The sequence below is a fragment of the Rhodotorula graminis genome (genome assembly GCF_001329695.1).
Source record: "Rhodotorula graminis WP1 unplaced genomic scaffold RHOBAscaffold_8, whole genome shotgun sequence".
Lineage (NCBI taxonomy): Eukaryota > Fungi > Basidiomycota > Microbotryomycetes > Sporidiobolales > Sporidiobolaceae > Rhodotorula > Rhodotorula graminis.
In genome coordinates, this window is record NW_017264935.1 from 121,219 (window position 1) to 144,762 (window position 23,544).

General features: G+C 67.6%; 8 protein-coding genes across 8 annotated transcripts; 6 read left to right on the forward strand and 2 right to left on the reverse strand.

Moving 5' to 3' along the window:
• Positions 1 to 17: 17 nt before the first annotated feature.
• On the reverse strand, positions 18 to 2,800 carry RHOBADRAFT_37138 (uncharacterized protein; the record flags this gene model as incomplete). Its single annotated transcript, XM_018413412.1, has 8 exons — positions 18 to 577; positions 651 to 969; positions 1,053 to 1,139; positions 1,214 to 2,050; positions 2,128 to 2,283; positions 2,356 to 2,491; positions 2,566 to 2,649; positions 2,730 to 2,800. The coding sequence occupies 8 exons, from the start codon at positions 2,798 to 2,800 to the stop codon at positions 453 to 455; spliced, it is 1,815 nt and encodes a 604-aa protein (XP_018270225.1). The 3' UTR covers positions 18 to 452.
• Positions 2,801 to 3,702: 902 nt separating this feature from the next.
• Positions 3,703 to 5,070, forward strand: RHOBADRAFT_15858 (uncharacterized protein; the record flags this gene model as incomplete). Its single annotated transcript, XM_018412279.1, has 5 exons — positions 3,703 to 3,774; positions 3,868 to 3,949; positions 4,021 to 4,327; positions 4,480 to 4,704; positions 4,797 to 5,070. Coding segments are annotated over 5 exons (960 nt in total), but the record flags the coding sequence as incomplete, so codon positions are not given.
• A 2,822-nt stretch (positions 5,071 to 7,892) lies between these two features.
• On the forward strand, positions 7,893 to 9,654 carry RHOBADRAFT_15577 (uncharacterized protein; the record flags this gene model as incomplete). Its single annotated transcript, XM_018412267.1, has 6 exons — positions 7,893 to 8,037; positions 8,101 to 8,194; positions 8,259 to 8,391; positions 8,795 to 9,031; positions 9,097 to 9,312; positions 9,397 to 9,654. Coding segments are annotated over 6 exons (1,083 nt in total), but the record flags the coding sequence as incomplete, so codon positions are not given.
• A 502-nt stretch (positions 9,655 to 10,156) lies between these two features.
• Positions 10,157 to 12,690, forward strand: RHOBADRAFT_54032 (uncharacterized protein). The gene is made up of 5 exons (XM_018417121.1): positions 10,157 to 11,229; positions 11,297 to 11,362; positions 11,427 to 11,522; positions 11,602 to 12,102; positions 12,171 to 12,690. The coding sequence occupies exons 1-5, from the start codon at positions 10,579 to 10,581 to the stop codon at positions 12,600 to 12,602; spliced, it is 1,746 nt and encodes a 581-aa protein (XP_018270228.1). The 5' UTR covers positions 10,157 to 10,578; the 3' UTR covers positions 12,603 to 12,690.
• Positions 12,691 to 13,503: 813 nt separating this feature from the next.
• On the forward strand, positions 13,504 to 14,901 carry RHOBADRAFT_37143 (uncharacterized protein; the record flags this gene model as incomplete). The annotated part of the gene is made up of 5 exons (XM_018413413.1): positions 13,504 to 14,186; positions 14,276 to 14,407; positions 14,484 to 14,537; positions 14,613 to 14,656; positions 14,734 to 14,901. Coding segments are annotated over 5 exons (1,080 nt in total), but the record flags the coding sequence as incomplete, so codon positions are not given.
• A 594-nt stretch (positions 14,902 to 15,495) lies between these two features.
• Positions 15,496 to 17,702, reverse strand: RHOBADRAFT_54034 (uncharacterized protein; the record flags this gene model as incomplete). The annotated part of the gene is made up of 6 exons (XM_018417122.1): positions 15,496 to 15,723; positions 15,794 to 15,829; positions 15,915 to 16,099; positions 16,177 to 17,255; positions 17,337 to 17,536; positions 17,604 to 17,702. 6 exons carry the CDS (start codon positions 17,700 to 17,702, stop codon positions 15,655 to 15,657), a joined length of 1,668 nt encoding a protein of 555 aa, XP_018270230.1. The 3' UTR covers positions 15,496 to 15,654.
• Positions 17,703 to 17,973: 271 nt separating this feature from the next.
• RHOBADRAFT_37144 (uncharacterized protein) lies at positions 17,974 to 21,354 on the forward strand (the record flags this gene model as incomplete). The annotated part of the gene is made up of 15 exons (XM_018413414.1): positions 17,974 to 18,129; positions 18,172 to 18,265; positions 18,331 to 18,390; positions 18,458 to 18,599; positions 18,674 to 18,814; positions 18,965 to 19,175; positions 19,269 to 19,519; positions 19,596 to 19,666; positions 19,734 to 20,040; positions 20,130 to 20,323; positions 20,419 to 20,558; positions 20,630 to 20,773; positions 20,851 to 20,911; positions 21,026 to 21,145; positions 21,222 to 21,354. The coding sequence occupies 15 exons, from the start codon at positions 17,974 to 17,976 to the stop codon at positions 21,323 to 21,325; spliced, it is 2,196 nt and encodes a 731-aa protein (XP_018270231.1). The 3' UTR covers positions 21,326 to 21,354.
• A 282-nt stretch (positions 21,355 to 21,636) lies between these two features.
• On the forward strand, positions 21,637 to 23,424 carry RHOBADRAFT_66547 (uncharacterized protein). Its single transcript, XM_018419005.1, has 9 exons — positions 21,637 to 21,723; positions 22,097 to 22,128; positions 22,194 to 22,314; positions 22,407 to 22,575; positions 22,638 to 22,673; positions 22,740 to 22,766; positions 22,826 to 22,963; positions 23,026 to 23,117; positions 23,201 to 23,424. The coding sequence occupies exons 1-9, from the start codon at positions 21,666 to 21,668 to the stop codon at positions 23,302 to 23,304; spliced, it is 777 nt and encodes a 258-aa protein (XP_018270232.1). The 5' UTR covers positions 21,637 to 21,665; the 3' UTR covers positions 23,305 to 23,424.
• Positions 23,425 to 23,544: the final 120 nt, after the last annotated feature.

The window sequence follows — 23,544 nt, forward strand, 5'->3', positions numbered from 1 at the left end:
ACTCTCGCAACAGGTCCTGAGAGCGAGCGAGCTGGCATTCCAGAGAGAAGGGGTGCGAGCGCGTCATCTCGTCGCGAGAGGGGAGGGTAACAAGAGGGCCGTGGTTGGACACGAGGCCGCAGAGTGAGGTAGGGGGTAGTCTAGAGAGGGGAGGGAGCCGCAGGAGGAATAGGAGGGTGCGAGGGAGAAGATGCAGTTGATGCGGGACCGAGGTTGTTGAGAAGTCGATACAGGGGAAAGGGGGGGTGGTTGAACTGAGGGCGAGACGAACGACGACGAGAGGGAAAGCCCTGTTGAAGGCAACACGAAGATGGACTAAAAGATCGAGAGACGATACTGCGAGGCGAGAGAGAGAGGCGAAAGAGGGAGGAGGACGACGTCTCGGTTGACGATGCGGCGAAAAGGGCGAGGCGAGGTATGGACAGTTGAGGTCGAGACGACGACGAAGATGTCTAGTCGGTCGTGGCGGCGGTCGACGAGCCGTTAAGGTGGACGCCGTTCTGCTGCGCGAGCTCGTAGAAGGGCTTGAAGACGGCGTCGTCGTCTGTGTTGCGGTAGTCGTTGAAGACGATGTTGACTGCGAGGGCGAGGCTCGACCGTGAGTGACGACACAGGGGAAGAGAGAGAGAGAGAGAGAGAGGCGAGCGCACCAAGGTGGAACTCGTCAAAGATGCCCTGGATGAGCTTGTGCGTCTCGGGCTCACTCTCGCGGTACAGGAGGGCCCACTGAGCGCCGAGCTCGTACGCCTCATCCTTCCACGCCTGGAACGCCGTCGAGTCGACGACGGTCGGCTGGATCACCTCGGCGCCAGGGAAGACGCCCCAGGTGACGGCGTTGGGGCCCGGGGCCGTGTTGGAATGGAACTCGCCCTGCTTGTTGACGGCGTGGTACGTGATCGAGGGCGCCTTGTCGAGGATGGCGAGGAGCGCCTCGACGTGCTGGGGCGGGCAAAAGAACTCGAGGTAGGCCTGCGCGCGAGCGAGTCCGAGAGTTTAGTCGACGGGCTCGTGCGCGAGACGACGACGACCGTGCGAGAGAGAGAGAGACGCACCTTCTGGTAGCAGTAGCCGTTCATCGGGCCCCACCCGAGCGCAGGGTCGTCCGACGAGACGCCGTCGACTCGAGGCTGCGAGTTGATCTGAGGGAAGGAGGAAAGGGTGAGTCCGAGGGCGGCGACGACGAGAGCGCGAAAAGGGGAACAGTGGGACGCACAGTGAGGAACCCGAGCTCGTTGATCTTGGCGAGCTGCTCGGCAATGTAGCTCGTCTCCTTGGCGGCCGGCTGGTCGCTCCACGGGAGGGCCTTGAGGTCGCCTCGGCAGAACCGGGCAAACAGGGCCGAGATGTCGCCGAGCGAGCGCGGCGTACCCCAGATCTTGACGGCGTCCTGCGGCTTGTGCGGGAGCGCGAGCTGGAGCGCGTCGACGTCGCCGAACGCGGGCGACGAGGCGTCGCCCCACCGGCCGTTGGGGAACTCGTCCCACTCGCGGGTGCGCGTCAAGTACGACCGCTGGCGGTTGGACCAGAAGATGGGGCGCGTCGTCTCGGTGCGGCGCTTCTGCGTGAGCGAAACGCGCCACGGCAAGGGCTTGACGCGGTCGGCCATGGCGACGAACTGGAGCTCCTCGAGGAGCATCTCGGTGCCGCGCGACAGGTTCATCGTGTAGAAGTGCATGCCGTGGATGCCGAGGTCGGCGTTGAGGATCTTGCGGCACATGTCGGCGACGTACCGCGTGCCGAACTCGCGCACCTTGGCGTCGTCGTCCTTGATTGGCTCGAGCATGTCCCACAGCTCCTTGGGCACGATCGTGCCGGCGAAGTCGGTGCGGCGCTTGAAGGCGGCGTACGTCTGGATCGGCATGATGCCGGGCACGATCGGGATCGTGATGCCGGCGGCGCGCAGGCGGCGGCCCCAGTCGATAAAAACGTCGGCGTCGTAGAACATCTGCGTAAAGACGACGTTGGCGCCCGCGTCGACCTTGGCCTTGAAGTGGCGGATCTCGGCCTCGGGGCTCTCGCTCTGCGGGTGGCCCTCGGGGAAGCCGGCGACCTGCAAGTCGTCGAGAGGGAGCGGGTCAGTTCCCGGATCGTTCTAGTCACGCCGCGCCGGGAGAGAGGGGGACGCACGCCGATGTCGAAGTAGTCGCCGTACTTCTTGCGAATGTGGCGCACGAGGTCGATGGCGTGGTTGAAGCCGCCCTCGACGGGCTTCCACTCCTCGACGCCGCGAGGCGGGTCGCCGCGCAGCGCGAGGATGTTGCGGCAGCCCGAGTCGTACGCCTCCTGCAGGGCGACGAACGTGGTCAGGAACGTGGGTGGGAAAAGCTTCGCCAAGGGAGAGAGAAGGGAGCGCACCTTGAGCGCCTGGTCGACCATCTCGGTCGGCATGTTGGTGCAGGTCAGGTGCATGCACGTCTCGAGGCCGAGTTCCGAGTGCGCCGTCTTGACGAAGCCCGTCGTCGCGTCCGACGTCGAGCCGCCTGCACCCCAGCTGTTGCGCGAAAGGAGAGTCAGCTCGACACGAACGTTGGGTGGGCAGGGTCGGGGAGGAAGAGGCGGACGAACGTGATGTCGACAAAGATGGGACCGAGCTGCTGCATGCGCTCGATGCGGTCGTACAGGTTGACCCAGCCCTCGGACGTCTTGGGCCTGCGAGCGACAGCGGCGAGAGGGAGATTAGCGGGCGGCGAAGGCGAGATCGACGAGAGGGGGAGAGGGGAGGGACGCACGGGAAGAACTCGAAGCTCCACCAGGGGCGACCCTCACGCTCTGCCTTCTTGATCTTGTCCGAAATGCGCATCTTGAGCGGGGTGAAGTCGAGGGAGAGCGAGAGCAAGGAAGTCGGGAGAGATGGGGTCGACGACGAGAGCGGGACAAGGCGGCACTGGCTCTGGTCGGCGAGAGTTCGGCGGGATTACTCGAGTAAGGTACGCTCGAGAGCTGGCTGGCTGGATCAGAGCAGCACAGTGGGTGTGGGAGGAGCGAGGTGCACTTGACTAGTGACCGCTTCGTCCTCAAGGCTCGGCCACAACCGCCCTCGTCTACCTCTCTCGCGGGACATGCATTGCAGCTCTACGTCGGCCCACAGCAGCTGCGAGACTGTCCGTTGTCGAGCGCACGCCCCGAGAGCCCTTGCGGCTTGTCGGCTCCGGCCTCTCCTCCCTCCCGTCGTGGCGAGCACAGCGCGCACTCGTTGAGCGAGGGAGATACCCAGAACCCACGCAGAGAGCGACTCGTGTCACGAGAGCCACGAGCGACCCGCACCCGAGCGACAGCGGCAGCTCGCGAGCCCGTCTGCCGCTCTCCTCCTCCTCCAGTCCGCCCGCTCGACTCGACTTCGACGCGCAGCCATGGGTTCGTTCCTCCCTGCTGTCGAGACACTCGTACTCGCCGTCCTCGTCGCCGCCGTCTCGATCCTCGCCCTCGGGCTCGTCGCACACGCGGGCGTCTTCAAGCACCCTCGCGCCGTCGGAACTCGCCCTCGCCCCGACCTGTGGTCCAGCCCGGTCGAGCTCCCGCTCCTCGGGTGCCTCATCGATAGCCTCCGCAACATCGACCGTGCGCCCGAGGGTGAGTCCTCGCCGAGCCGGCCCTCGACCTCTCGCGCCGTCCACACTGACCCATCTTCCTCCCCTTCACGCCACAGGCGTCATTCAGCGGTTCATCGAGCGTCAGCAGTCGGGCGCGGCGAGCAAGAGCATCACGTTCACGCTGCCTGCCATGGGTCGCTTCATCCTCCTCGAGCGCCCCGAGCACCTCGACCACATCCAGCGCGTGCGTCCCCTGCCTTTCCCCTCTCTCCCTCCCGACCCCCCTCGTGCCTCCGTTGTACCGAGGGTCATCGGCTTACGCTGTCGACGTCTGCAGACCCGCTTCGACAACTACGAGAAGGGCGAGGCGCAGCGCTCGACCCTCGGCGCTCTCTTTGGCTCGGGCATCTTCGTCTCGGGTGCGTCACGCTCCTCGTACGTTCCTGATTCTCGGCAGGACACACTGACAGATGTCTGCACTCGCCCGCAGATGGCGCTGCGTGGCAGACGCACCGCAAAGTCTCGGCCAAGCTCTTCACCAACTCGACCTACCGCGGCATCATCTCGACGTCGACGCACCGCTCGACGGCTCACTTCCTCGACGTCGTCGACCACCTGAGCGCTACCGGCGAGGTCCCCCTGTCGCAGCTCTTCTTCGCTCTCACGCTCGACGCCTTTACGTTCATGGCGTTCTCGACCGACCCGGGTGCGCTTCTTGCGGCCAAGGACGGCGAGCTCAACGAGTTTGGCGTCGCTCTCGACTACGTGCAGGTCGAGACGCAGAAGCGCTTCCAGAAGTGCGTCGCCTAGTTCCCCTCTGCCCCTCGCCTCCTCTTCCGACCTTCCCAAACTAACTTTCATCGTCGTCCTCCCTTCCCCTGTCAACCCCATTCGTCCTTTCGTCCTCTGTCGACGTATTCTCGCCTTATCACGCACTTCCCTTGCGCAGCCCGTTCTGGTTCATCACCGAGCGCCTGAACGGCGCCGCCGCCAAGATGCACTCGAGCATGCGCGTCGTCCACAACTTTGCCGACGCCATCATCGACGCTCGCCTCGCCAAGCCCGACATGTGCGACACCCACCGCGAGGACACGGACGGCAACGAGGACCTGCTCGCGCTGTACATGCGCTCGCGCGGCGCCGACGATGAGAAGCTGTCCAAGGCCCAGCTCCGGTGCGTCAAGCCTCTTCCCTTGCCCGTCGTCGCCTATCTCCGTACGTCAAAGCGGGGCGTCGAGCTCACCGTGTACGAGCCCTACGTCGCAGCGACGCTGTCATCAACCTTCTCCTCGCCGGCCGCGACACGACTGCCTCGGCGCTCTCGTGGGCCGTCTTCCGCATCCTGTCGCACCCCGAGCTCGTCGACCGCATCCGTGCCGAGGCCGCCGCGCTCGACGACCCGACCCAGCTCCTGTTCGACCAGCTCAAGGTCATGCACTGGACGCGCGCGATCTTTGAGGAGACGGTCCGGCTCCACCCGGCTGTGTCTAACGTGCGTCGCATCGCTCTCGCCCTCTCGACCCACGGTCACGCATACTGACATGCGCGCACCTGCAGAACTCGTGGACCGCGCTCGGCGACGACCTCATCCGTGCATCCTCGTTCCCCTTTTTCGACCCTCCTCGTCGACTCGTTCGCGCTCTTTGCACGACCGAGCGGGCCTTTTTGCCTCCGAGAACACGCTCACGGTTCTTCGCTTTTCTCCTGCAGCGAACGGGCCACGCATCGAGAAGGGCGACGTGAGTCGCCGCATGCCTCTTCCTCCTTCAACCTCGAACATGTCCAGCGAGCCTGCCCGTCGAACCAGCTCACATCTCTCGTCTCGTCCTCGCGCAGCACGTCGCCTGGTGCGACTTCCTGCAGGCGCGCGACCCGACCATCTGGGGCGACGATGCCGGCAAGTTCAGGCCCGAGCGCTGGCTCGACGACGAGGGCAAGTTCAAGATGGACTCGAGGCTGCACGCGTTCAACGGCGGGTTCAGGCGGTGCGTCCAGCTCTCTCTTCCGTATCCCCTCTCTCGTCAGGGTGGATCCTGACCAGCTCTCGCCTCGGCCGCCTCTCTGCAGCTGCCTCGGTCCGTCGCCCTCTCCTCCTCGACTTCCTTCCTCACCGCCCGTCCTGACCGCGCATCCTCGCTCGCAGGAGAGACGCTCGCCACCTTCGAGTCGGTTGCCGTCCTCCTCGCCCTCTTCAGCACATTCGACCTCGCCTTTGCGCCCGACTACCTCGCGACGACGCCCATGGTGCAGACGCCGCTGTGCGCCGAGCCGACGCCGAGGTACCGCCACTCGCTCACGATGCCGATGGAGGAGGTGCTCAGGGTGGTCGCGACGAAGAGGGAGAGGGCGTGAGGACGAGCGGGAGAGAGGGCCGAGCGGGCGAGGAGGGCGCGCCCGGCTTGAGCAGCTTTGTCGTCGCCGTGCGTGCAATGTGTACCGCTTGTCGTGTGCGCAGTCTCGGCGCGTCTCTCGTCTGTCGCGAGCTTGCTCTGTGCCCGCTCTCGAGCGGCAGGAACGTGCGAGCGAGAGGAGCCGAGTCCGCCTCAGGCTCAGCCTAAGGGAGGGACAGTCCACGTGTAGCAATAGCACTGGAGCACGCTGGTGAGCCGCACGGCGCGTCGCTGTGGGAGCGAGACTCGGCTGCCGGCGAGACAACGATTCGCGCTCGCGACGAGGAGAACCGCGCCGGCTCTCTCCACCGCACCGCTCTCGGCTAGGGCGAGGACTGCTTGCACCGACCGCAGTGGCATGAACGGCGGCTATGTCGAGGCGTACGACCCTCGCCGGGCTGGCCGCGTGAGCCTCTCGCAGCTCCGACATGGGTGCGCTCCTCGTCCCTCGCGCGCCTCTCTGGACCCACGAGCGGGCCACCTGACACCTGCATTGCAGCAGCAACGCCACCTCCCTACCCGCCGACCTCTTGTTCGCCGTCCTCCTGTCCAAGTCGCTCCTCGCCCTCGCCCTCCATGTCGCAAAGGACTGGCTCTTCGCGCAAGGCCGGTCGCCCTGGACGCTCGCGGCGCTCGTGCAGGCTGTTGGAGCAGTCGGTCTGCTGGCGATGAGCTTGTCGGCTGGGCAGCAGAGGGGCAGCAAGGCGAGAACGGTGAGCTCCTTCCCCCACACTCTCCTCCCGACTCGTTCGGCGCGCGCTGCGGCCACACGGGCAGCACTCGAGACGCGCCGGTCGTACATAGCACCACACACGAGTCTATGCGTCGATCGCGCCCAGCAAGAGCATCGTCACTGACCCGCCTCTCTCCCCGTCCGCAGGAACCGCCGAGTCGGCTCTACCCTGTCTTCTTCGCGCTCGAGACGCTCTGCGCCTTCCTGTCCATCTCTCGCATCAGCATCCTCCGGTACGTCGACGCAGTCTGCCTCCCTCTATCGAGCCGCACTGACTCGTCCCGCATCCGCAGCTTCATCCTCCTCACGTCGTTCGCGCCGTTGTGGGCTCGTGGGCTCCCGTTCGTCAAGGCCGGCGGGCGCAAGGCCGTCGAGCGCAGCAATGCCTTTGCAATGACTGCCGCGATGGTCGTCATAGCCTACCTCGCCGACTCGACCCTGTCCTGTGCGTCCTCTCCTCGCACCAACCCCCTCCTCGCCCTCGTCAACCTGCGCTGACTCTTCCACCGACACAGCCAACGCGAGCCGCTCGGGCTACGTCTACCTCCTGTTCCACCTCCTGTCGTCCGGGCATCGCGCCGAGATCTTTGCGGCCCACAACGGCGACGAGCGACAAAAGGCGAGGATGCACGCCGTCGGGGCATCCCTCGCCGCCGCAATTGCGGGAGCGCTCGCCCTTCTGCACTCGTTCCTCGTACGTCGTGCTCTCCCTCATTCTCTGAGAGACCGAGCCCTAACCCTGCGGCGCCGCGCAGGCCTCATCGTCCTCCGCCTCGAGCGTCGGCGCGACTTCCTCCTCTCCCTCTTCATTCGCCACCCCGGACGCCTCCTTCTCGCTCGACACGTTCGGCATCCTCCTCCTGTCTGCCACCTTTATCGTCGGCGACCCGCTCCTCGTGCGGTCGCTCCTCGCGCACTTCCCGCCGGCCAAGCTCCTCACTTCCGGGTGGCCTATCGCCGCCTCGGCGTCCGCGTTCATCGGCTACGTCGGGTTCGGCCGCGGCATCAGCTTGGGAGAAGCGGCGGTCGGCATCATCGCGTGGAACGGTGCGCTCCCCTCGCCTTTCCTGTCCTCGAGCGCCCTCGCACCGGAAACTGAACCCGCCCTCCGGCCCGGCAGCCATCTCGCACATCGCCTCGACCGACCCTCGCGCCACCGTCGTACCTGCCTCGAGTGGCGTGTCGACCGGCACCTCGTCGCCAAACCAGCCCCTCGTGCAGCGCCTGTCGACCTTCTACCGCCACCTGCGCTCGACGATCAAGTCGATCCTGGCCTCGCCCGAGTCGCGCCGCATCTACTTCTTCCTGTGCCTCAACCTCGCCTACATGTTTGTCCAGATGGCGTACGGCATCTGGACCAACTCGCTCGGCCTCATCTCGGACTGTACGCCCCACTTCTCCTCCCTTTCGGCGTCCTCGAGCTCACCTTCTCGTTCTCGCCCTGCAGCGATCCACATGTTCTTCGACTGCCTCGCCCTCGCCATGGGCCTCTTTGCGAGCGTCATGGCGACCTGGCCCTCGAACGACGTCTTCACCTTTGGGTGAGCCTCAGCCTCTCGAGCACAAAAGCGGGACTCGAACTTACGTGCCCCCCTTCCCTCGCAGGTACACTCGCGTCGAGACGCTCTCGGGCTTTGCCAACGGCATCTTCCTGTGCCTCATCTCGGTCTTCATCGTCTTCGAGGCCGTCGAGCGGCTCATCGACCCGCCCGAGATGAACACGGGCCAGCTCCTGACGGTGAGCGCCGTCGGGCTCGCCGTCAACCTCGTCGGCATGTTTGCGACCGGGCATGGGCATCACGGGCACTCGCACGGCGGCGGCGGAGGAGGAGGAGGAGGGCACAGCCACGGTCACAGCCACGTGCGTCCGCGCTCTCTTTCACGCTCTCGCCTCGATTCGGCGGCGCACACTGACTCTTGGCGCCACCTGCAGACGCCAGTACGGTCCAGGTCGACGCCGTTCCTGACCGACAAGGAGGAGAAGGACGAGGACACGCACGGCCACAACGGGCACTCGGTCCGCCTCCCCAATTCCTCCCCTTCCCCTCACTCTTCCCTGACCGCTCCGTACCCTGCAGCACAACGGCGCCTCGCACGCCCACGCCCACTCGCACTCGACGCCGACTCGCTCGGCGCATCAGCGCTCGCACTCGCACGCCGCCTCGCCCTCGGCCGCGACCTCGCCGACCCACGCCCGCTCGCCGTCGCTGCACGCGCACTCGCACGCGAGTCCTGCGTCGGCGCACTCGCACTCGCACGGCGACGCGCATGCACACGATGAGCAGGGCTGCGGCGCAGAGGAGGAGCACGAGGACGACGAGGACGAGCCCGGCGCGGCGGGAGGAGGGCACAGCCACAACATGAAGGGCGTGTTCCTCGTGCGTCCTCTCTTTCCCTCCTCTTATCTTTCCGAGACTGCCCTGACCTCACTCTCGTTGCGCAGCACGTCATGGCCGACACGCTCGGCTCGGTGGGCGTCATCATCTCGACGCTCCTCATCAACCGATACGGCTGGACCGGGTTCGACCCGCTCGCGTCCATCTTTATTGCGGTCCTCATTTTTGCGAGCGTCGTGCCGCTCGTCGTCGACTCGGGCAAGCTGCTCATGCTGGACATGGGCGACGAGACCGAGGCCGACGTCCGCAAGGCGCTCTCGGCGGTGCGTCCCTGCTCCCTTCTCTCCCCTCTCTCTCTCCCTCTCGAGTGCGCCCCTGACGCACTCCTTCCTCTCGTCGACTCGCAGGTGCAGCGCATCGAGGGCGTCGCGTCGTACACCAAGCCTCGGTTCTGGCAAAAGGACCCGTCGTCGATGGTCGGCTCGATCTGCATCCAGCTCGCGCCCGCTCCCGGCGACTACTCGGCGCAGCAAGGCCGTGCGCCGCTCCACTACGCCGACGTCGACAAGGTGACGGCCAAGGTGCGGCGAGCGCTGCGGAGCACCATTGGCGGGCTCGACGACTTGACGATCCAGGTCGAGCGGTCGTCGTCCCTCGTCGAGTGACGACCTGGACGCCGACCACGTCTCTCTTTCTCTCTCTCTCTATCCCTGTCTATGTCACACTCTTCTCTCGCATCACCTGCAACCTCGCGCGTCGTCTTTCTCACTCGTCGTCGAGCGGGCTCGAGCGGGCTCGAGCGCGGCCGAGGAGAGCTCGTCGCACCCGCTCGACGACGGCTTTCGAGCTTTCTGAGAGCGAAAGGGAGAGTCTCGCACGTCGCGCACGAGGCGAGTGAGAGCTCTGCGACAGGGCGGAGCGCGCGGCGCGGTTTGCAATCAATCGCTCGGCGAAGCGGAGATCTGCTGGGCGTTCGAGCTCGAGCTCTCCTCCTTGCACAACGACAGCGCACAGCACACGCTCTTCCTGAACGTCGCCAGCACTCGCTGCAAAGCAAGGCGACCGCAGCGAGCCGGACGAGAACCTCTCGCTCAACGAGGCAAGTGCGAGCTCGCACCTTCCTCGAACGAGCCCTCCACCCCTCGCTCGACCTCCCGCGAGAGCCAGCCAGCGGCCGCGCACTGTCGAGTCGGGCAAGGCCACCAGCCTCCAGTTCCCACACGCACCGCGACCGCGCCCTGCGCCCGCGCGCCTCGCCCGCCTCCTCCCCTCGCTCCCTCGCTCGCCGACCTCTGCCCAAACGGGACGAGCGCGGCCCCCGCCCGCCCCGCCCGCAACCAAGCCCGCGCGCAACCTCCCCAGCTCGGCAGGACACGTCGCGCACCTTCGGAGCCGAGCGAGGCAGGCGTGCTTGCAACGGTCGACGCGGTCGCACCTTCCTCTTTCCCGCCCTCTCGAGCCCCCGGCACCAGCGGCAGCCGTCGCTCTCGTCGCTCCGTCTCTCCTTCCACCCCGTCCGTTCCTCGTTTTGGGAGGTGCGCCCGCGCGAGATCAGTACCACCCGCGACGAGCGACAAAGCACGCCCGCCATGGACGCGTCGCCCGCACCCGCCTCGGCGTCGCCTGCGCCCCCTCCTGCGCCGCACGCCGGCCCATCGTCCCAGCCCTACCTCGCCCAGCCCGGCGCGTTCGCCCAGCAGCCCCACGCCAACCCTTCGCCCGTCTCGCCCGGCGCGCCCCTCCCCGACTCTCAGCAGCAGGGCGGCGCGCCCCCTCCTCCCACCTCGCTCGACTACCCGTCCACCTCCTCGTCCTCGCTCCTCCCCGCCGTCTCGGTCGAGTCGCCCGCCGACTCGTCCTCTGCGCCGGCGGCCAACGCGCCGACCACGCGCTCGTCGACGCGGCCGCAGCGAGGCGCCGCGCCGGCCATCGTCGCGTTCGACCCGACCGCCGACGGCTCGGACGACGACGACGACGACGACGGCGCTGCGCCCAAGAAGAAGCAGCGCACGACGGCTCGCGCTCGCGGTGCGGCGGCGAGTACGGCGACCGTGGCTGGCGGCGGCGGCGGCGGTGCGGCGAGCGGCGGGAGCGGCAGCGGCGCCGAGGGACCAGGTGAGGCGGCGGGCGAGGGCGTCGACCCGGACAAGGGCAGGAGGAAGATCGAGATCGAGTACATCCAGAAGAAGGAGAAGCGGCACATCACGTTTTCGAAGCGCAAGGCGGGCATCATGAAGAAGGTGCGCCCTCGCTTTCTCTTTCATCCCCCTCGATGCCTCGAGCTGACTCTCTCCTCCTCGTGCGCAGGCCTACGAGCTCGCGACGCTCACGGGCACCGAGGTGCTGCTCCTCGTCGTGTCCGAGACTGGCATCGTGCGTCCCACTCTCTCACTCGTCCCCTTCGAGGGCCAACTCGCCGACTCGCTCTCCTCCGCAGGTCTACACCTTCACGACGACCAAGTTCCAGCCTCTCGTCGGCGCCAACCCCGACGGCTCGCCGAGCGAGGGCCAGAGGCTGATCCAGCGTTGCCTGGTGCGCCCGAACCCCTTCTTATCACCTCGTCGTTCTCGGCCTTCCTGACACACCCTTCCTCCTCATCTATGTCTCGCAGGCCGTCGACCCTGACGAGGAGTCGACGAGCAACTACATCTCGCCGCCGCCCGACGGCCCGCTGTTGCCGCTCCCGCCCGCCGCGCAAAAGCGCCCGTTCGAGGCCAACTCGAAGCAGCACGGCGGCCAGATCGCGCTCCGCACCCGCCAACAGCGTCCTCGCACCAAAGCCCGCCCGGCGCCGATCGTCCCGCCTGCGCCGTCGGGCTCGTCGTCGCTGCCGACGCCGACGATTCACGGCGCCATGGACCAGATGCAGCAGATGCCGCCGTCGCCGCACCGGGTCCACCCGCTCAACCAGGCGCCGCCGGGCTCGCTCGCCGACTACCCGCCGTCGCCGGGCTACGGGCAGCCGCGGTCGGGCATGGGGAGCGAGCTGCCGTCGCCGATGCACCCGCCGCGCGAGTACCAGGACATGATGGAGCACCCGGGCATGAACGGGCGGTACGCGCCGTCGCAGGCGTACCCTCCCCCGCCAGCACTCGGCTACACGCACCAGCTCGTGCGTCCTCCTTTTCCTCCTCTACCTTTCCTGCAGAACGAGCCTGACCTCGCGCTCGCCGCCCGCAGCCGAACCCGAACCGCCCTCCTCATCCGCTAGACCCGTACCCTCACCCGCATCACTCGCCGAGCTCGTCGCCCCGCCAGCCTCGTCACCTCCCGCCGCCGCCGGGCCACTACCAGTCGGCGGCGCCGCGGTCGGTCCAGGACCCGTACGCGGCGCAGCGCGCGCACTACGGCGAGCCGCCGCCCGGGCAGGAGGACATGCACATGCTGTCGCCGCAGCACCAGCACCTGCCGCCGCCGCCGCCGCACCTGCAGCACATGAGCAACCAGCCGCCGCCGGGCATGGGCCTGCCGCAGCCGCCGCCCGAGCTGTACATGCAGCACGCGCCGCAGCAGCACCAGGGCGGCGGGCCGCAGGGGCACCCGGGCCAGCAGCAGCAGCAGCAGGGGCAGATGTACGACAGCGGGCAGCAAGACACGTACATGCGCCGGTGAGGAGCGAGCAGGGCTCGTCTCGAGGGAGGAGGAGGTTCGAGGGACTCGGGGGCGAGGCGCTTCTTTGCCAATCGCTTTAATCGTTGCAGCTCCAGTCTTGTCACCGAGAGAGAGAGAGCCACGCAGACTGCTCGGCAGAGCAGGCGAGCCTCGTCGCAGAGTCTTGGGGCGGTGCAGCTCTCGCACCTTGACCTCGCTCACTCTCGGCGCCATTTGCACATCCAGTCGCAGTGCGAGGCAGCCTCGAGATCAGTCGCACGCCAGCAGTCGACCGTAAGGCGCGCCTCACCGCCTTGGACCTCGTTCGCGGCCCTCATCGCTCCTCGTCGTCGTCGGTCCTCCCTCGCTCGGCGTCCACAGCGCATGGATGCCGGTGCCGGCCGCCGTTGAGTCTACAAGGTTCGCCGTCAGCATCGAGTGCTTCGACCACACGCACCCATCGCTCGCCTCGTCGTCGCACGACACCTCCCCACTCCTCCCGACCACCGCGACCAGGCTCCCTCCCGCCCTCGACCAGCAACTGCGCGCTGTCCAGAAGCGTCTCGTCCTTCCCTCGACCCGACAGCCCTTCTGGGAGACGCGCCTCCCGACCACCCGCCCGCTCGACACCCGCACCCCGTCGACCCTCTCGGCCGCCGGCCTCTCGACGGCCCTCCCCAGTCCACCCGCCGCCACCGACACCCTCTCGCCCCCGCGCATCTGGTCCGAGTCGTTCGGCCTCGCGAGCCCTCCCGCCATCGCGACCGCCGACCTGTGGACGCCGTCCAAGGGCCTCGTTCCTCCTCCCTCCTCCTCCTCGACGACGACGACCACCCCTCTCGCAGCCTCGCACAAGGCCGTCCTCGACTTCCGCTTCGGCCCCCTCCACGTCGACTCGATCTACCATCCCGCACCTCGCGGCATGGCGCCCCTCGTCTCGCCTCGTCTCGCCTCGGCAAACCTCCCCGGCGGCGGCGGCGGTACTGGCGGCGACCCGTCTCGACCTTCCGAGACGAGCGGCACCACCGACCTCTTCTTCGGCACGATCCACCTGTACCGCGAGCTCGGCGCCGGGGCGAGCACCGTCGCCGACAAGCGCAAGGCCAAGGAGGACGACGACGGTCGCGCCGTCGGCCTCGTGAGCGTCCCGGGCGTCCTCAACGCGGCCGCCCTCCTCGAGTTCATCGCGCCGGCGCTCGACGACGTCGAGCAAGTGCGCATGCTCCGCGACGCGACGCCGAACCGGTCGCTCGTCCTCGTGCGCTTCCACGACGCGGCAAAGGCCAACGAGTTCCGCCGCATGTACGACGGCCGCCCGTACCACGACTCGAAGGACAGCGCGATCTGCCACGTCGTGTCCATCTCTAGCGTCAAGCTCAAGGCGACGTCGACGCCGCCGTTCACGTTCCCGACCTTCTCGGGCGCGGGCGAGACGAGCGGCGCGAGCCCGCCCATCGACCCGGTGTCGGGCCGAGAGCTCGTCGAGTTGCCGACGTGCCCCGTCTGCCTCGACACGCTCGACGCGAGGGCCAACGGCGGCCTCGTCAGCGTCTTGTGCGGCCACTCGTTCCACTGCTCGTGCCTCTTGCGGTGGCGCGACTCGAGGTGCGTCGGCGACTCTCTCTTCCCCTCGCCCTCTGTCGCGACTACGTGTGGCTCGTAGTTCCGCCACTCACCATGTCCCTCGTCTACAGATGCCCCGTCTGCCGCTACTCGAACGCGCGCCAGCGCCGCAACACGGCCTCGGAGGCGAGCGACGCCAAGTGCGCCGTGTGCCAGAGCCCGTCCAACCTGTGGATCTGCGTCATCTGCGGCAACGTCGGCTGGTGCGTCGAGCGCTCGTCCTCTCTCCCTCTCTCGCTCGGACGAGGTGAACTGACGAGGTCCGTGCGTCGTGCGCAGCGGTCGCTACCAGGGCGGGCACGCGCACTCGCACTTTGGCGAGACGGGCCACTCGTGCGTCCCTCGCTCTCTCTCTGAGCGCGTCTACCTTGGTGCGCAGGCCACTGACGGCTTCTCTCGGCGACGCAGGTACTCGCTCGAGATCAGCACCGGGCGCATCTGGTCGTACCTCGGTGCGTCCCTCTCTCTCTTTTCCTCGACCCGACGGTCTCTCTCTCTTACGTCAGCTCACGCTCTCCGTCGCCTGCAGACGACGAGTACGTTCACCGCCTCATCCGCCTGCGCCCGTCCGACTCGTCGCCCGCCAACGACGGCCGCCTCATCGAGCTCCCTTCCCTCCCCGTTCCCTCGCGTCCTGCCGGCCCAACCACGCCCGACACCGAGGACCTGAGCCTCAAGATTGCCGCCTCTGCTTCGGCCGCGGCCGGCGCCGGGCCCGGGCGCGACGCCGAGGTCGAGCAGGACAAGCTCGAGGCGCTCGCCGTCAGCTACGGCGACCTCATGAGCTCGCAGCTCGCGAGCCAGCGCGAGTGGTTCGAGGAGGAGCTCGCGCGCGAGAAGGACCGCGTGCGCGTCAGCGAGGCCAAGCGTGACGAGCTCGAGCTCGAGCTCGGGCGGGTCCGGGGCGCGGCCAAGGAGGCGGAGCGGCGGGCCGAGCGGGACCGCGAGCGGGCGCAGCGCGAGCGGGGCGAGGTCGAGGCGCAGCTCGAGCGCGTGCGGCGCGACGCGGCGCACGAGAGCGACGAGCGGCGCAAGGAGCGCGCCGAGGCGGTCAAAGCGCGGCGCGCGCTCGAGAAGGACCTCGACGCCGAGCGCGCAGTGACGGCGTCGCTGTCGCGCAACCTGGCCGCGCTGCGCAGCGACATGGCCGCCCAGACGGCCGAGACGCAGGGCGTGCGCGCCGAGGTCGACGAGCTCAAGGACCAGCTCAACGACCTCATGGCGGCCCTGAGCCTGCGCGACAAGATCGAGCAGGCCGGGCCCGAGAGCGAGATGGCCGGCGCAAGCCTCGGCGTCATGCAGGGTCCGCAGGCTCCGCAGGTGCCGAGGAACCCGAGCGCGGCCAAGGCGGCGGCGCGGCGCAAGAAGAAGAAGTGAACAGGGCGAGCGGGCTTTTCTCTCTCTCTGTTTCGAGGATACGGAGAGGGTTTTCTTTGCAATGCGACGACGTCTACTGTGCCTGTATCGGGTCGAGCTGGCGGTAGAACGAGGGCCCAAAGTTGGCGTAGTCCTGCTTGGTCTGGTGGACGAGAGAGGGTCAGACAGAGGGCGCAAAGAGAGAGGGTGAGGGCGAGAGAGACGGGGCGCACCATGAACAGCTTGGACTGCGAGTCGCCAATGAGGAGCTGCACGACAAACGCGCCAAGTGAGTCGAGGCGCTCTCGAGAGAGAGAGAGAGAGCCGGCAACAAGAGAGAGCGCGCCGACGCACCTTGCCCATGACGCACGCGCCGAGGTACACCATCCACTCTCCCGCCCGCTCCTTGAAGTTGGCAAAGTACTCTGGCGCGCGCAGGTAGCGCATCGGGCGCGTGAGGGGCTGGCCCTCGGCGTCGTAGCCGGCGGCGAGGTCCGAGCGGAACGGCGACAGGAGCGGGATCAAGGCCGGGCCGAGCGCTGTTTTCGTCGGTCCGAGAGCGTAAGTGCGACGATCGAGAGAATGACGAGAGGGCAAGGAGAGGAGGAGGACGCACCCCGGTTGCTCGCGATGCGCCCGCTCGAGATGACGACGATCGCCTCTCCGACGGCTGCGCGCACCTCTGCGTCCTCGACGGCGCTCAGCGCGACGCCGATCGCCTCTGCGACACTCGCGTCGACGCCGTCTGCGCGGTGCGCAAAGCGCTCGTACTCGCCGAGGCCGAGCTGGGCCGCCGCCGGGGACGCGCTCGGCGCGAGCTGCGCGATGAGCGACGGGCGGAACAGCGGCTCGAGGTATCGGTGGCGGGCGGGCCCAAGACGCAGGGTCGTCCCTGGGGCCGGTGCGACGGGCGCCGTGAGGTCCGTCTCGCCGTTGGCGGCGGCGGGAGCTGGTGCGGCGGCGGCGGCTTGAGCGGGCGCGAACGGGTTGGCGACGACGACAAAGTCGCCCTCGGCGTCCGAGGTCGAGCCGTTGTCCTTGCCCTTGCCCTTGGTGCCGCCCTTGACAATGTCGTTGACCTTGCCCTCGACGATGGCCTTGGCGACGTCGAAGCTGCCGTCCTCGCCCTCGAGCCCGTCGACGCCCGCAACGCCGCCTCCGCCAATCGCACCGACGCTCGCCGACGCACCGAGGCCGGCGACGAGCGGGCTCTCGAGCCCGATCAAGTCGCGCACCTTGAGCTCGCCGACGATGCGGCGCAGGGCGTGGGCGAGCTCACCCGGCGCGAGGTCGGCGCCGCTCGGGCGGCCCGCGGCGGTGGCGAGCTGGTGCGGGATGTCCGGGTGAGCCTCGAGGAGCTTGAGGGCGCAGTAGTCGTCGCAGACGCCCTCGTCGAGATGGGCGAGGCGCAGGCCCGAGGGCCCGGGCAGCTCCTGGTTGTCGTGCACGACCGAGATCTCGGAGCCCTCGCCGCGGTAGCCGAGGTCGAGGACGACGCACGACAGGGCGCCGGCTGCGCCCGAAGCGAAGAAGGGGCGGGTGCCGACGAGGAGCTGCGGGAGGAGGAGGCGCTCAAACAGGAGGCGGTGCAGGCCGTCGACGGTCGAGGGCGGGCAGGACGAGGGGAGCGACAGAACGACGGGATGGGCGAGGGGTGGACGCTGGAGCTGGAGGGACGTGTGCATGGCGTAGCGGCTGTTGCGTCGAACGAGGTGCGTCAGGGTCCGAGGGTCTGCGCGCACGAGAGACGGGCTGGGTTCGGTGAGAGGGACTCACAAGACGGCCTCGAGCGCGTTCCAGTCGGTGACCTCGAAGCCGGTGCGGTCGTCGACGCGACAGGGGTCGATGATGTCGAAGTCGCGGGCGCCGCCTGCGGCCGTGACGGCTTCTGCGGCTGCGAGCTGTGCGCCGACGAGGTAGTCCTCGACGCGGGTACCCGACTTGCCGGCCATGCGGCCAACGCGGGTCGGGAGCTCCTGCGGGCGGTGGGCGAGAGAGGGTGAGCTCTGAGGCGGAGGAGGGAGAGGGGAGAGGAGGGCGCACGATGAGGGGACCACGGATGAGGTCGAGGACGCCAAGGCCGGCTCGTAGGAGGGTCGAGGTGAGGTCAAACACGAGGAGGAGCTCGTCGCGGGCGACCATGGCGAGGGAGTGGCAGCTTGTTGTGGCTCGAGGTGATGAGGAGGTCGGGGGGCCGACAAGAGCGAGTTCGAGGCGGGGGAGGGCGAGGGCGGGCTCGAGGTGGGCGCAAGAGCTTGGCGAGTAGGTCCAAGGTGTCAGACCGAGTCCCTGTTGGGCGAGACGGTGAGAGCGAACGTCGAACGAGGCAGCAGATGGCGCCCCCTCTCGGCTCGCCTCTTCCCTCGCTCCACACCGCCCACACTCGCTCAGCCGACTCGAGCGACCGCCCACCATGACCGCCGCCACCCCAAGAGCCTACCCTCCTCCAGGCCCGCTCGGCCACACCGACCCCGCTCGCTGGCGCCTCTCGTCCGCGACCGACGGCGGCCGTCACGTCTGGCTCTACCGCCGCGACCAAGACTCGCACACGGCCGCACCGTACGAGACCGTGTGGGGTGCAGACGACCACGCCGTGCGCGACAAGCCCCAGACCGACGAGGCCGCCTACTGGCTCGGACTCGACCTCCCACTCAAGGGCGTCGACCCAGCTCCCGCCCGCTCTCCTCTCGACGCCGCAAAGAAGGGTGCGCCCCGCTCTCTCTTCCTACTCCCCCTGGGTCCCTACTGAACCTCGAGAGAGAACCCGCAGGCTTCGAGTTCTACAAGCGCCTCCAGTCGGACGACGGTCACTGGAGCGGCGAGTACGGCGGTGCGCTCTCCTCCCTCTCTCTCGCCACCTCTCGTACCCGCCGAGACTGACATCGAGACGCACACAGGCCCCATGTTCCTCCTCCCCGGCATCATCATCGCGCTCTACGTCACCAAGACCCCTGTCCCCGAGGAATGGCGCGTCGAGATCGCTCGGTACCTCGCCAACCTGCAGCGCAAGGGCGGCGACGACGACCAAGGCTGGGGCATGTGCGTCCCCTCGCGGTCCTCGACCCTCGACCGGAACGGTCGAGCCTGCACTGACTCGCCGCATGCCCTCGCAGCCACTTCGAGGCGCGCTCGTCCGTGTTCGGCACCGGGCTCAACTACGTCGTCCTGCGCCTACTCGGCGTCGGGCCTGACGAGCCGATGATGGTTCGCGCGCGCAACACCCTGCACAAGCTCGGTGCGCTCCCCTTCCTCTCGTTCTCGCCCCCTCCCCTCCCCGACCTCTCGCTGACCTTCGTAAATCCGATCCTCGTCCCGCAGGCGGCTGCGAGGGCATTCCTTCGTGCGTCCTACACTCTCTCGTACTCCACGTCGCGGACCAACCTGACCCACTCTCTCGTGCGCAGATGGGGCAAGTTCTGGCTCGCCATCCTCAACGTCCACTCGTGGCGCGGCCTCAACCCGACCCCGGCCGAGCTGTGGCTCCTCCCCGAGTGGCTCCCCGTCCACCCGTGGCGGTGGTGGATCCACACGCGCAACGTCTACATCCCGATGGGCTTCCTCGCCGGCAAAGGGTTCCAGGCCGACGAGGACGACCTGATCCGCAGCTTGAGGGAGGTGCGTCGCGCTCGCTCTCCCCTCCCCTTTCGTCCTTCTTCGCCCTCATACCGACGAGCGAGCCGCCCTGACGCTCCCCTCGCGGGCCCGCAGGAGCTCTACACGCAGCCGTACTCGTCGATCAACTGGCCCTCCCTGCGCAACAACGTGTCGGCGGCCGACGTGTACGCGCCGCACTCGCGCGTCGCCAACGCGTGCTTCGCCGTGTTTGACCTGTACGACCGCGTCGCGCCGAGCTGGGTCCGCAACAAGGCGCTCGACCGGGCGTACCGGCTTGTCGTCATGGAGGACGAGAACACGGCGTTCCAGACGGTAGGGCCCGTCAGCAAGGCCATGAACATGCTGTGCGTCTCTCTCGCTCTTTCTGTCTCGATGTCGTCGGCCATGTCGAGGCGGGACTGACTGCTCGTGCGCCCGCAGCTGCCGGTGGATCCAGGAGGGGCCCGAGAGCGACGCGTTCCAGCAGCACCTCGTCAAGATCCGCGACTTTAGTGCGTCCCGCCTTCCTCTCTCTCCTCGTCGTACACGACCCTGACGAGCGAGCGACCGTGTGCGCAGTGTGGATGTCCAAGGACGGCATGATGATGACGGGCACCAACGGCTCGCAGCTGTGGGACGCGTCGTTCATCGCCCAAGCCGTGTGCGAGTCGGGCCTCGCGTCGTTGCCCGAGAACGCCGACTCGACCCGGTCGCTCCTCGAGTGGCTCGACGCGTGCCAGATCCAGACCAACCCGAAGCACTACCGCGAGGCGTTCCGGCACCGCACCGAGGGCGCGTGGCCGTTCTCGACCAAGGAGCAGGGCTACACCGTCAGCGACTGTACGGCCGAGGGCATGAAGAGCGTTTTGCTCCTCCAAGAGCTGTCGTGCGTCCTCCTTTCCCTCCTCGTCCTCGTTCCCTCCCCTTCTTTCTCGTGGTCCTTCTTCCCGAGCTGACTTTTCCCCTCTCCTGCAGGCACCTTCCGACCCTCGTTACGCGTGAGCGCCTGTGCGCCTCGGTCGACACGATCCTGAGCCTGCAGAACCCGGCCGGCGGCTTCGCGTCGTACGAGCTCATCCGGGGCAGCCCGCTCCTCGAGCTCCTCAACCCGGCCGAGGTCTTTGCCAACATCATGATCGAGTACCCGTACGTCGAGTGTACGACTGCCTGTGCGTCCCGCCGTCCTTCCTCTCTCCCTCCCTCGCTCTCGCTCGGACCCCCTCCTCGAGATCTCGCTCATGCCCCTTCCTTCCCGGCGCCGCAGGTGTCACGTCCCTCTCGGTATTCAAGCGCAAGTACCCCGACTATCGCCGCGCCGAGATCGACTCGGCGAGCCGGCGCGCCATCGAGTGGATCAAGACGGCGCAGCGCGCCGACGGGAGCTGGTACGGCAGCTGGGGCATCGTACGTCCTCTTCTCCCTCTCTCTCTCTCCCTCTCTCAGCCCGGTGACTGACGCCCTCGACCTCGCCGCAGTGCTTCACCTACGCGACCATGTTCAGCATCGAGTCGCTCGCGCTCGCCGGCGAGACGTACGGCAACAGCGAGGCCGTGCGCCGGGCGTGCGCGTTCATCCTCGGCAAGCAGATGGACGACGGCGGGTGGGGCGAGAGCTACAAGGTGCGCCCGACCTCTCTCTCTCTTTCTCTCGTGCGCGCTCGGCAGATTCGCCGAGCTGACTGTCGTCGACCTTGCAGAGCTGCGAGACCGAGGAGTACGTCCACAACGCCAAGAGCCAGGTCGTCAACACGGCATGGGGTGCGTCCCCTCTCGCTCTTCCTCTCGCGCTCTCTTCCCGACGAGGTGGAGGAGCGCGAGTATCAGATGCCTGTGCGACAAGCACTGACGAGCTCGCACCTCTCTCCCTCGCAGCCGTCATCACCCTCCTCACGGCGCAGTACCCGGATCCCGAGCCTATCCGCGCCGGATGCAGGCTCATCATGTCGCGCCAGCTGCCCGACGGCTCGTGGGCGCAGGAGAGCATCGAGGGCGGTCCGTTCTCACTCTCTCCCTCATTCCTCCCTCGCCTCTCGAGCGCTCGAACCTGACGCCCGAATCTCGCACACAGTCTTCAACAAGAATGCCGCCATCTCGTACCCCAACTTCAAGTTTGCGTGGACGATCAACGCGCTCGGGCAGGCGGCGAGGAAGCTGCCTCGCGAGGGCTGGTAGCCGCCCTCTGCGCGCCCTCTGGGCAGCGAGGTCGGGCGAGACGGTGCATGGGCGTCCCGGGACGGACGAGTGCGCTCTCGCGGCAATGTACAGCTGTCCACGACTGCGTTCGAGCGAGAGAAGGAGCGAGGAACGAGCGCTGCGCACTCCTCGAGTCCGTCTCGCCAGCTGGCTCGGCGAGGCTGTGCGCGCGTCTGTGCGAGCTCTGTACAGCGCTCGCCGTGCCCGACTGCTCCACGTCGAGCCTGCGACGTGGCGGAAAGCCGATCATCGCTCGAGCTGGTCGACCTCCTCCTCCTCCTTCTTCGACCAACACCCACCACCGTCGCTCTCTCCCACCATGCCTGCCACCGCCGAGTTTGCCAGCCGCCCCCAGGGCGAGATCCTCTGCCTCTTCGGTCAGTCCCCGTCGCCAACTCGAGGAGGAACCCGCCCACTTCGCCAACTTGCACGAGCCCGCGTCCGCTCTCCCGCCGAGCGCGCAGCCGGCGTACGGCGCGCTCTGCAGCCGCGAGATGTGCCGCAGCTAGCCACACGGCTGGTAGCGGGCGCAGCAGGGGCGCCGCAGCTCGAGGAGCGGGCCACGCCTGGACGCGTCGACGAGAGGGGTTTCCGGGCGGGCCTACACGGCTCGCAGGACGCGCCAAGCGGGTCGCCGTGCATCTTGAGCTTCTTCGAGGGCCATGGAGTGGCGGCAGCAGGTCCACGAGCGCGATTCGAGCTCCTTGACTGACCTTCTCCTCCTCGCCCACTTCCCCCGACACCTTGCAGATGTCGACGGCACCCTTTCGCCTGCCCGTCGCGTGCGTCCATATCCCTCTTCCTCGCACTGCCCGCCAGGAGCTGACTCGTCGCACCCTGCTCGCAGACCGCCTCGCCCGCCATGCTCGAGGTCCTCAAGCAGGTCCGCCAGAAGGCTGTCATTGGCTTTGTCGGCGGCTCGGACCTCGCCAAGATCACCGAGCAGCTCGCGATCCACGGCCAGGACAGTGCGTCCCCCTCTCGACGTGTCTCCCGTCGTCCCCCTCCCTCGGTGTACCGCCCGCTCACACTCTCTTTTCCTCCCTTCCCTCTTGTGCAGTCACCGGCGACTTTGACTACTGCTTCGCCGAGAACGGCCTGACGGCCATCAAGCTCGGCAAGCCGCTCGAGAGCCAGAGCTTCATCAAGTACCTCGGCGAGGACAAGTACAAGCAGCTCGTCCGCTTCGTCCTCCACCACATCGCCGACCTCGACATCCCCATCAAGCGGTGCGTCCCATCGGTCCTTGTCCTCACGATGAGCCGTGACTGACCCTTTGACGGCGATGCAGCGGTACCTTCATGGAGTTCCGGAACGGCATGGTCAAGTGCGTCCTTCTGCCCCCCATTCTCTTTCTCCACGGCCCTGACCCTCTTTGCTCTCTCACCTGCAGCGTCTCGCCCATCGGCCGTAACGCCTCGTGCGTCTCTTCCTGTACCCTCCCTCTCGGCGCCTGCACTGACTCGCTCGCATTTGCAGGGTCAACGAGCGCGACGAGTTCGAGAAGTACGACAAGGAGCACAAGGTCCGCGCCAAGCTCATCGAGGCGCTCAAGGCCGAGTTCCCCGACTGGAACCTCACCTACTCGATCGGCGGCCAGATCTCGTTCGACGTCTTGTGCGTCCTCGCCGTCGCCTTGGTCCCGCGCGCGCCCCTAACCTCGTATCCCCCTCCCGCAGCCCGAATGGCTGGGACAAGCGTTTCGCGCTCGGCCACGTCGAGGCCGAGGGCTTCAACGAGATCCACTTTTTCGGCGACAAGACGTTCGAGGGTACGTCGCCTCGCTCCTCTCCTTCCTGCCCTTGCGCCTCGTTCGCCTTCGAGACTGACCCTTTCTCCGCCCGTGCCTCGCAGGCGGCAACGACTACGAGATCTACGAGGACCCGCGCACGATCGGCCACGCCGTCACCAAGCCCGAGGACACGCAGGCGGAGCTCAAGAAGCTCTTCAACCTCTGAGCGCTTTCGTCCACGAGGAGGAGGACGGGTTCCGCCGGCGTGCGGCTGCGGCGAGGGAGCTCGACGCTCTGGTTGGGGTCATCGGCGCTGCATTTAGACACAGACACTGCTCGCCGTGCTCGAGCCGGAGCGAGAACGCTCGAGAGAGGAAGCGGACCAGCAGAGCAGAGCTTGGCGCACGCAGCGCGCTCTCTCGTGAGGCTCTCTCAGTGTGCTTCTTGAGCGACTGCATGTACAGAG

Bases quoted from the DNA above. Each gene is read 5' to 3' on its own strand.
- RHOBADRAFT_54032 (XM_018417121.1), top strand. From the start codon at position 10,579: ATGGACGCGTCGCCCGCACCCGCCTCGGCGTCGCCTGCGCCCCCTCCT. The intron at 11,230-11,296 runs GTGCGCCCTCGC...CCTCGTGCGCAG, and splicing joins AGGCGGGCATCATGAAGAAG to GCCTACGAGCTCGCGACGCT. The intron at 12,103-12,170 runs GTGCGTCCTCCT...CGCCGCCCGCAG, and splicing joins TCGGCTACACGCACCAGCTC to CCGAACCCGAACCGCCCTCC.
- RHOBADRAFT_66547 (XM_018419005.1), top strand. From the start codon at position 21,666: ATGCCTGCCACCGCCGAGTTTGCCAGCCGCCCCCAGGGCGAGATCCTC. The intron at 22,674-22,739 runs GTGCGTCCTTCT...TCTCACCTGCAG, and splicing joins TTCCGGAACGGCATGGTCAA to CGTCTCGCCCATCGGCCGTA. The intron at 22,964-23,025 runs GTGCGTCCTCGC...CCCCTCCCGCAG, and splicing joins CAGATCTCGTTCGACGTCTT to CCCGAATGGCTGGGACAAGC.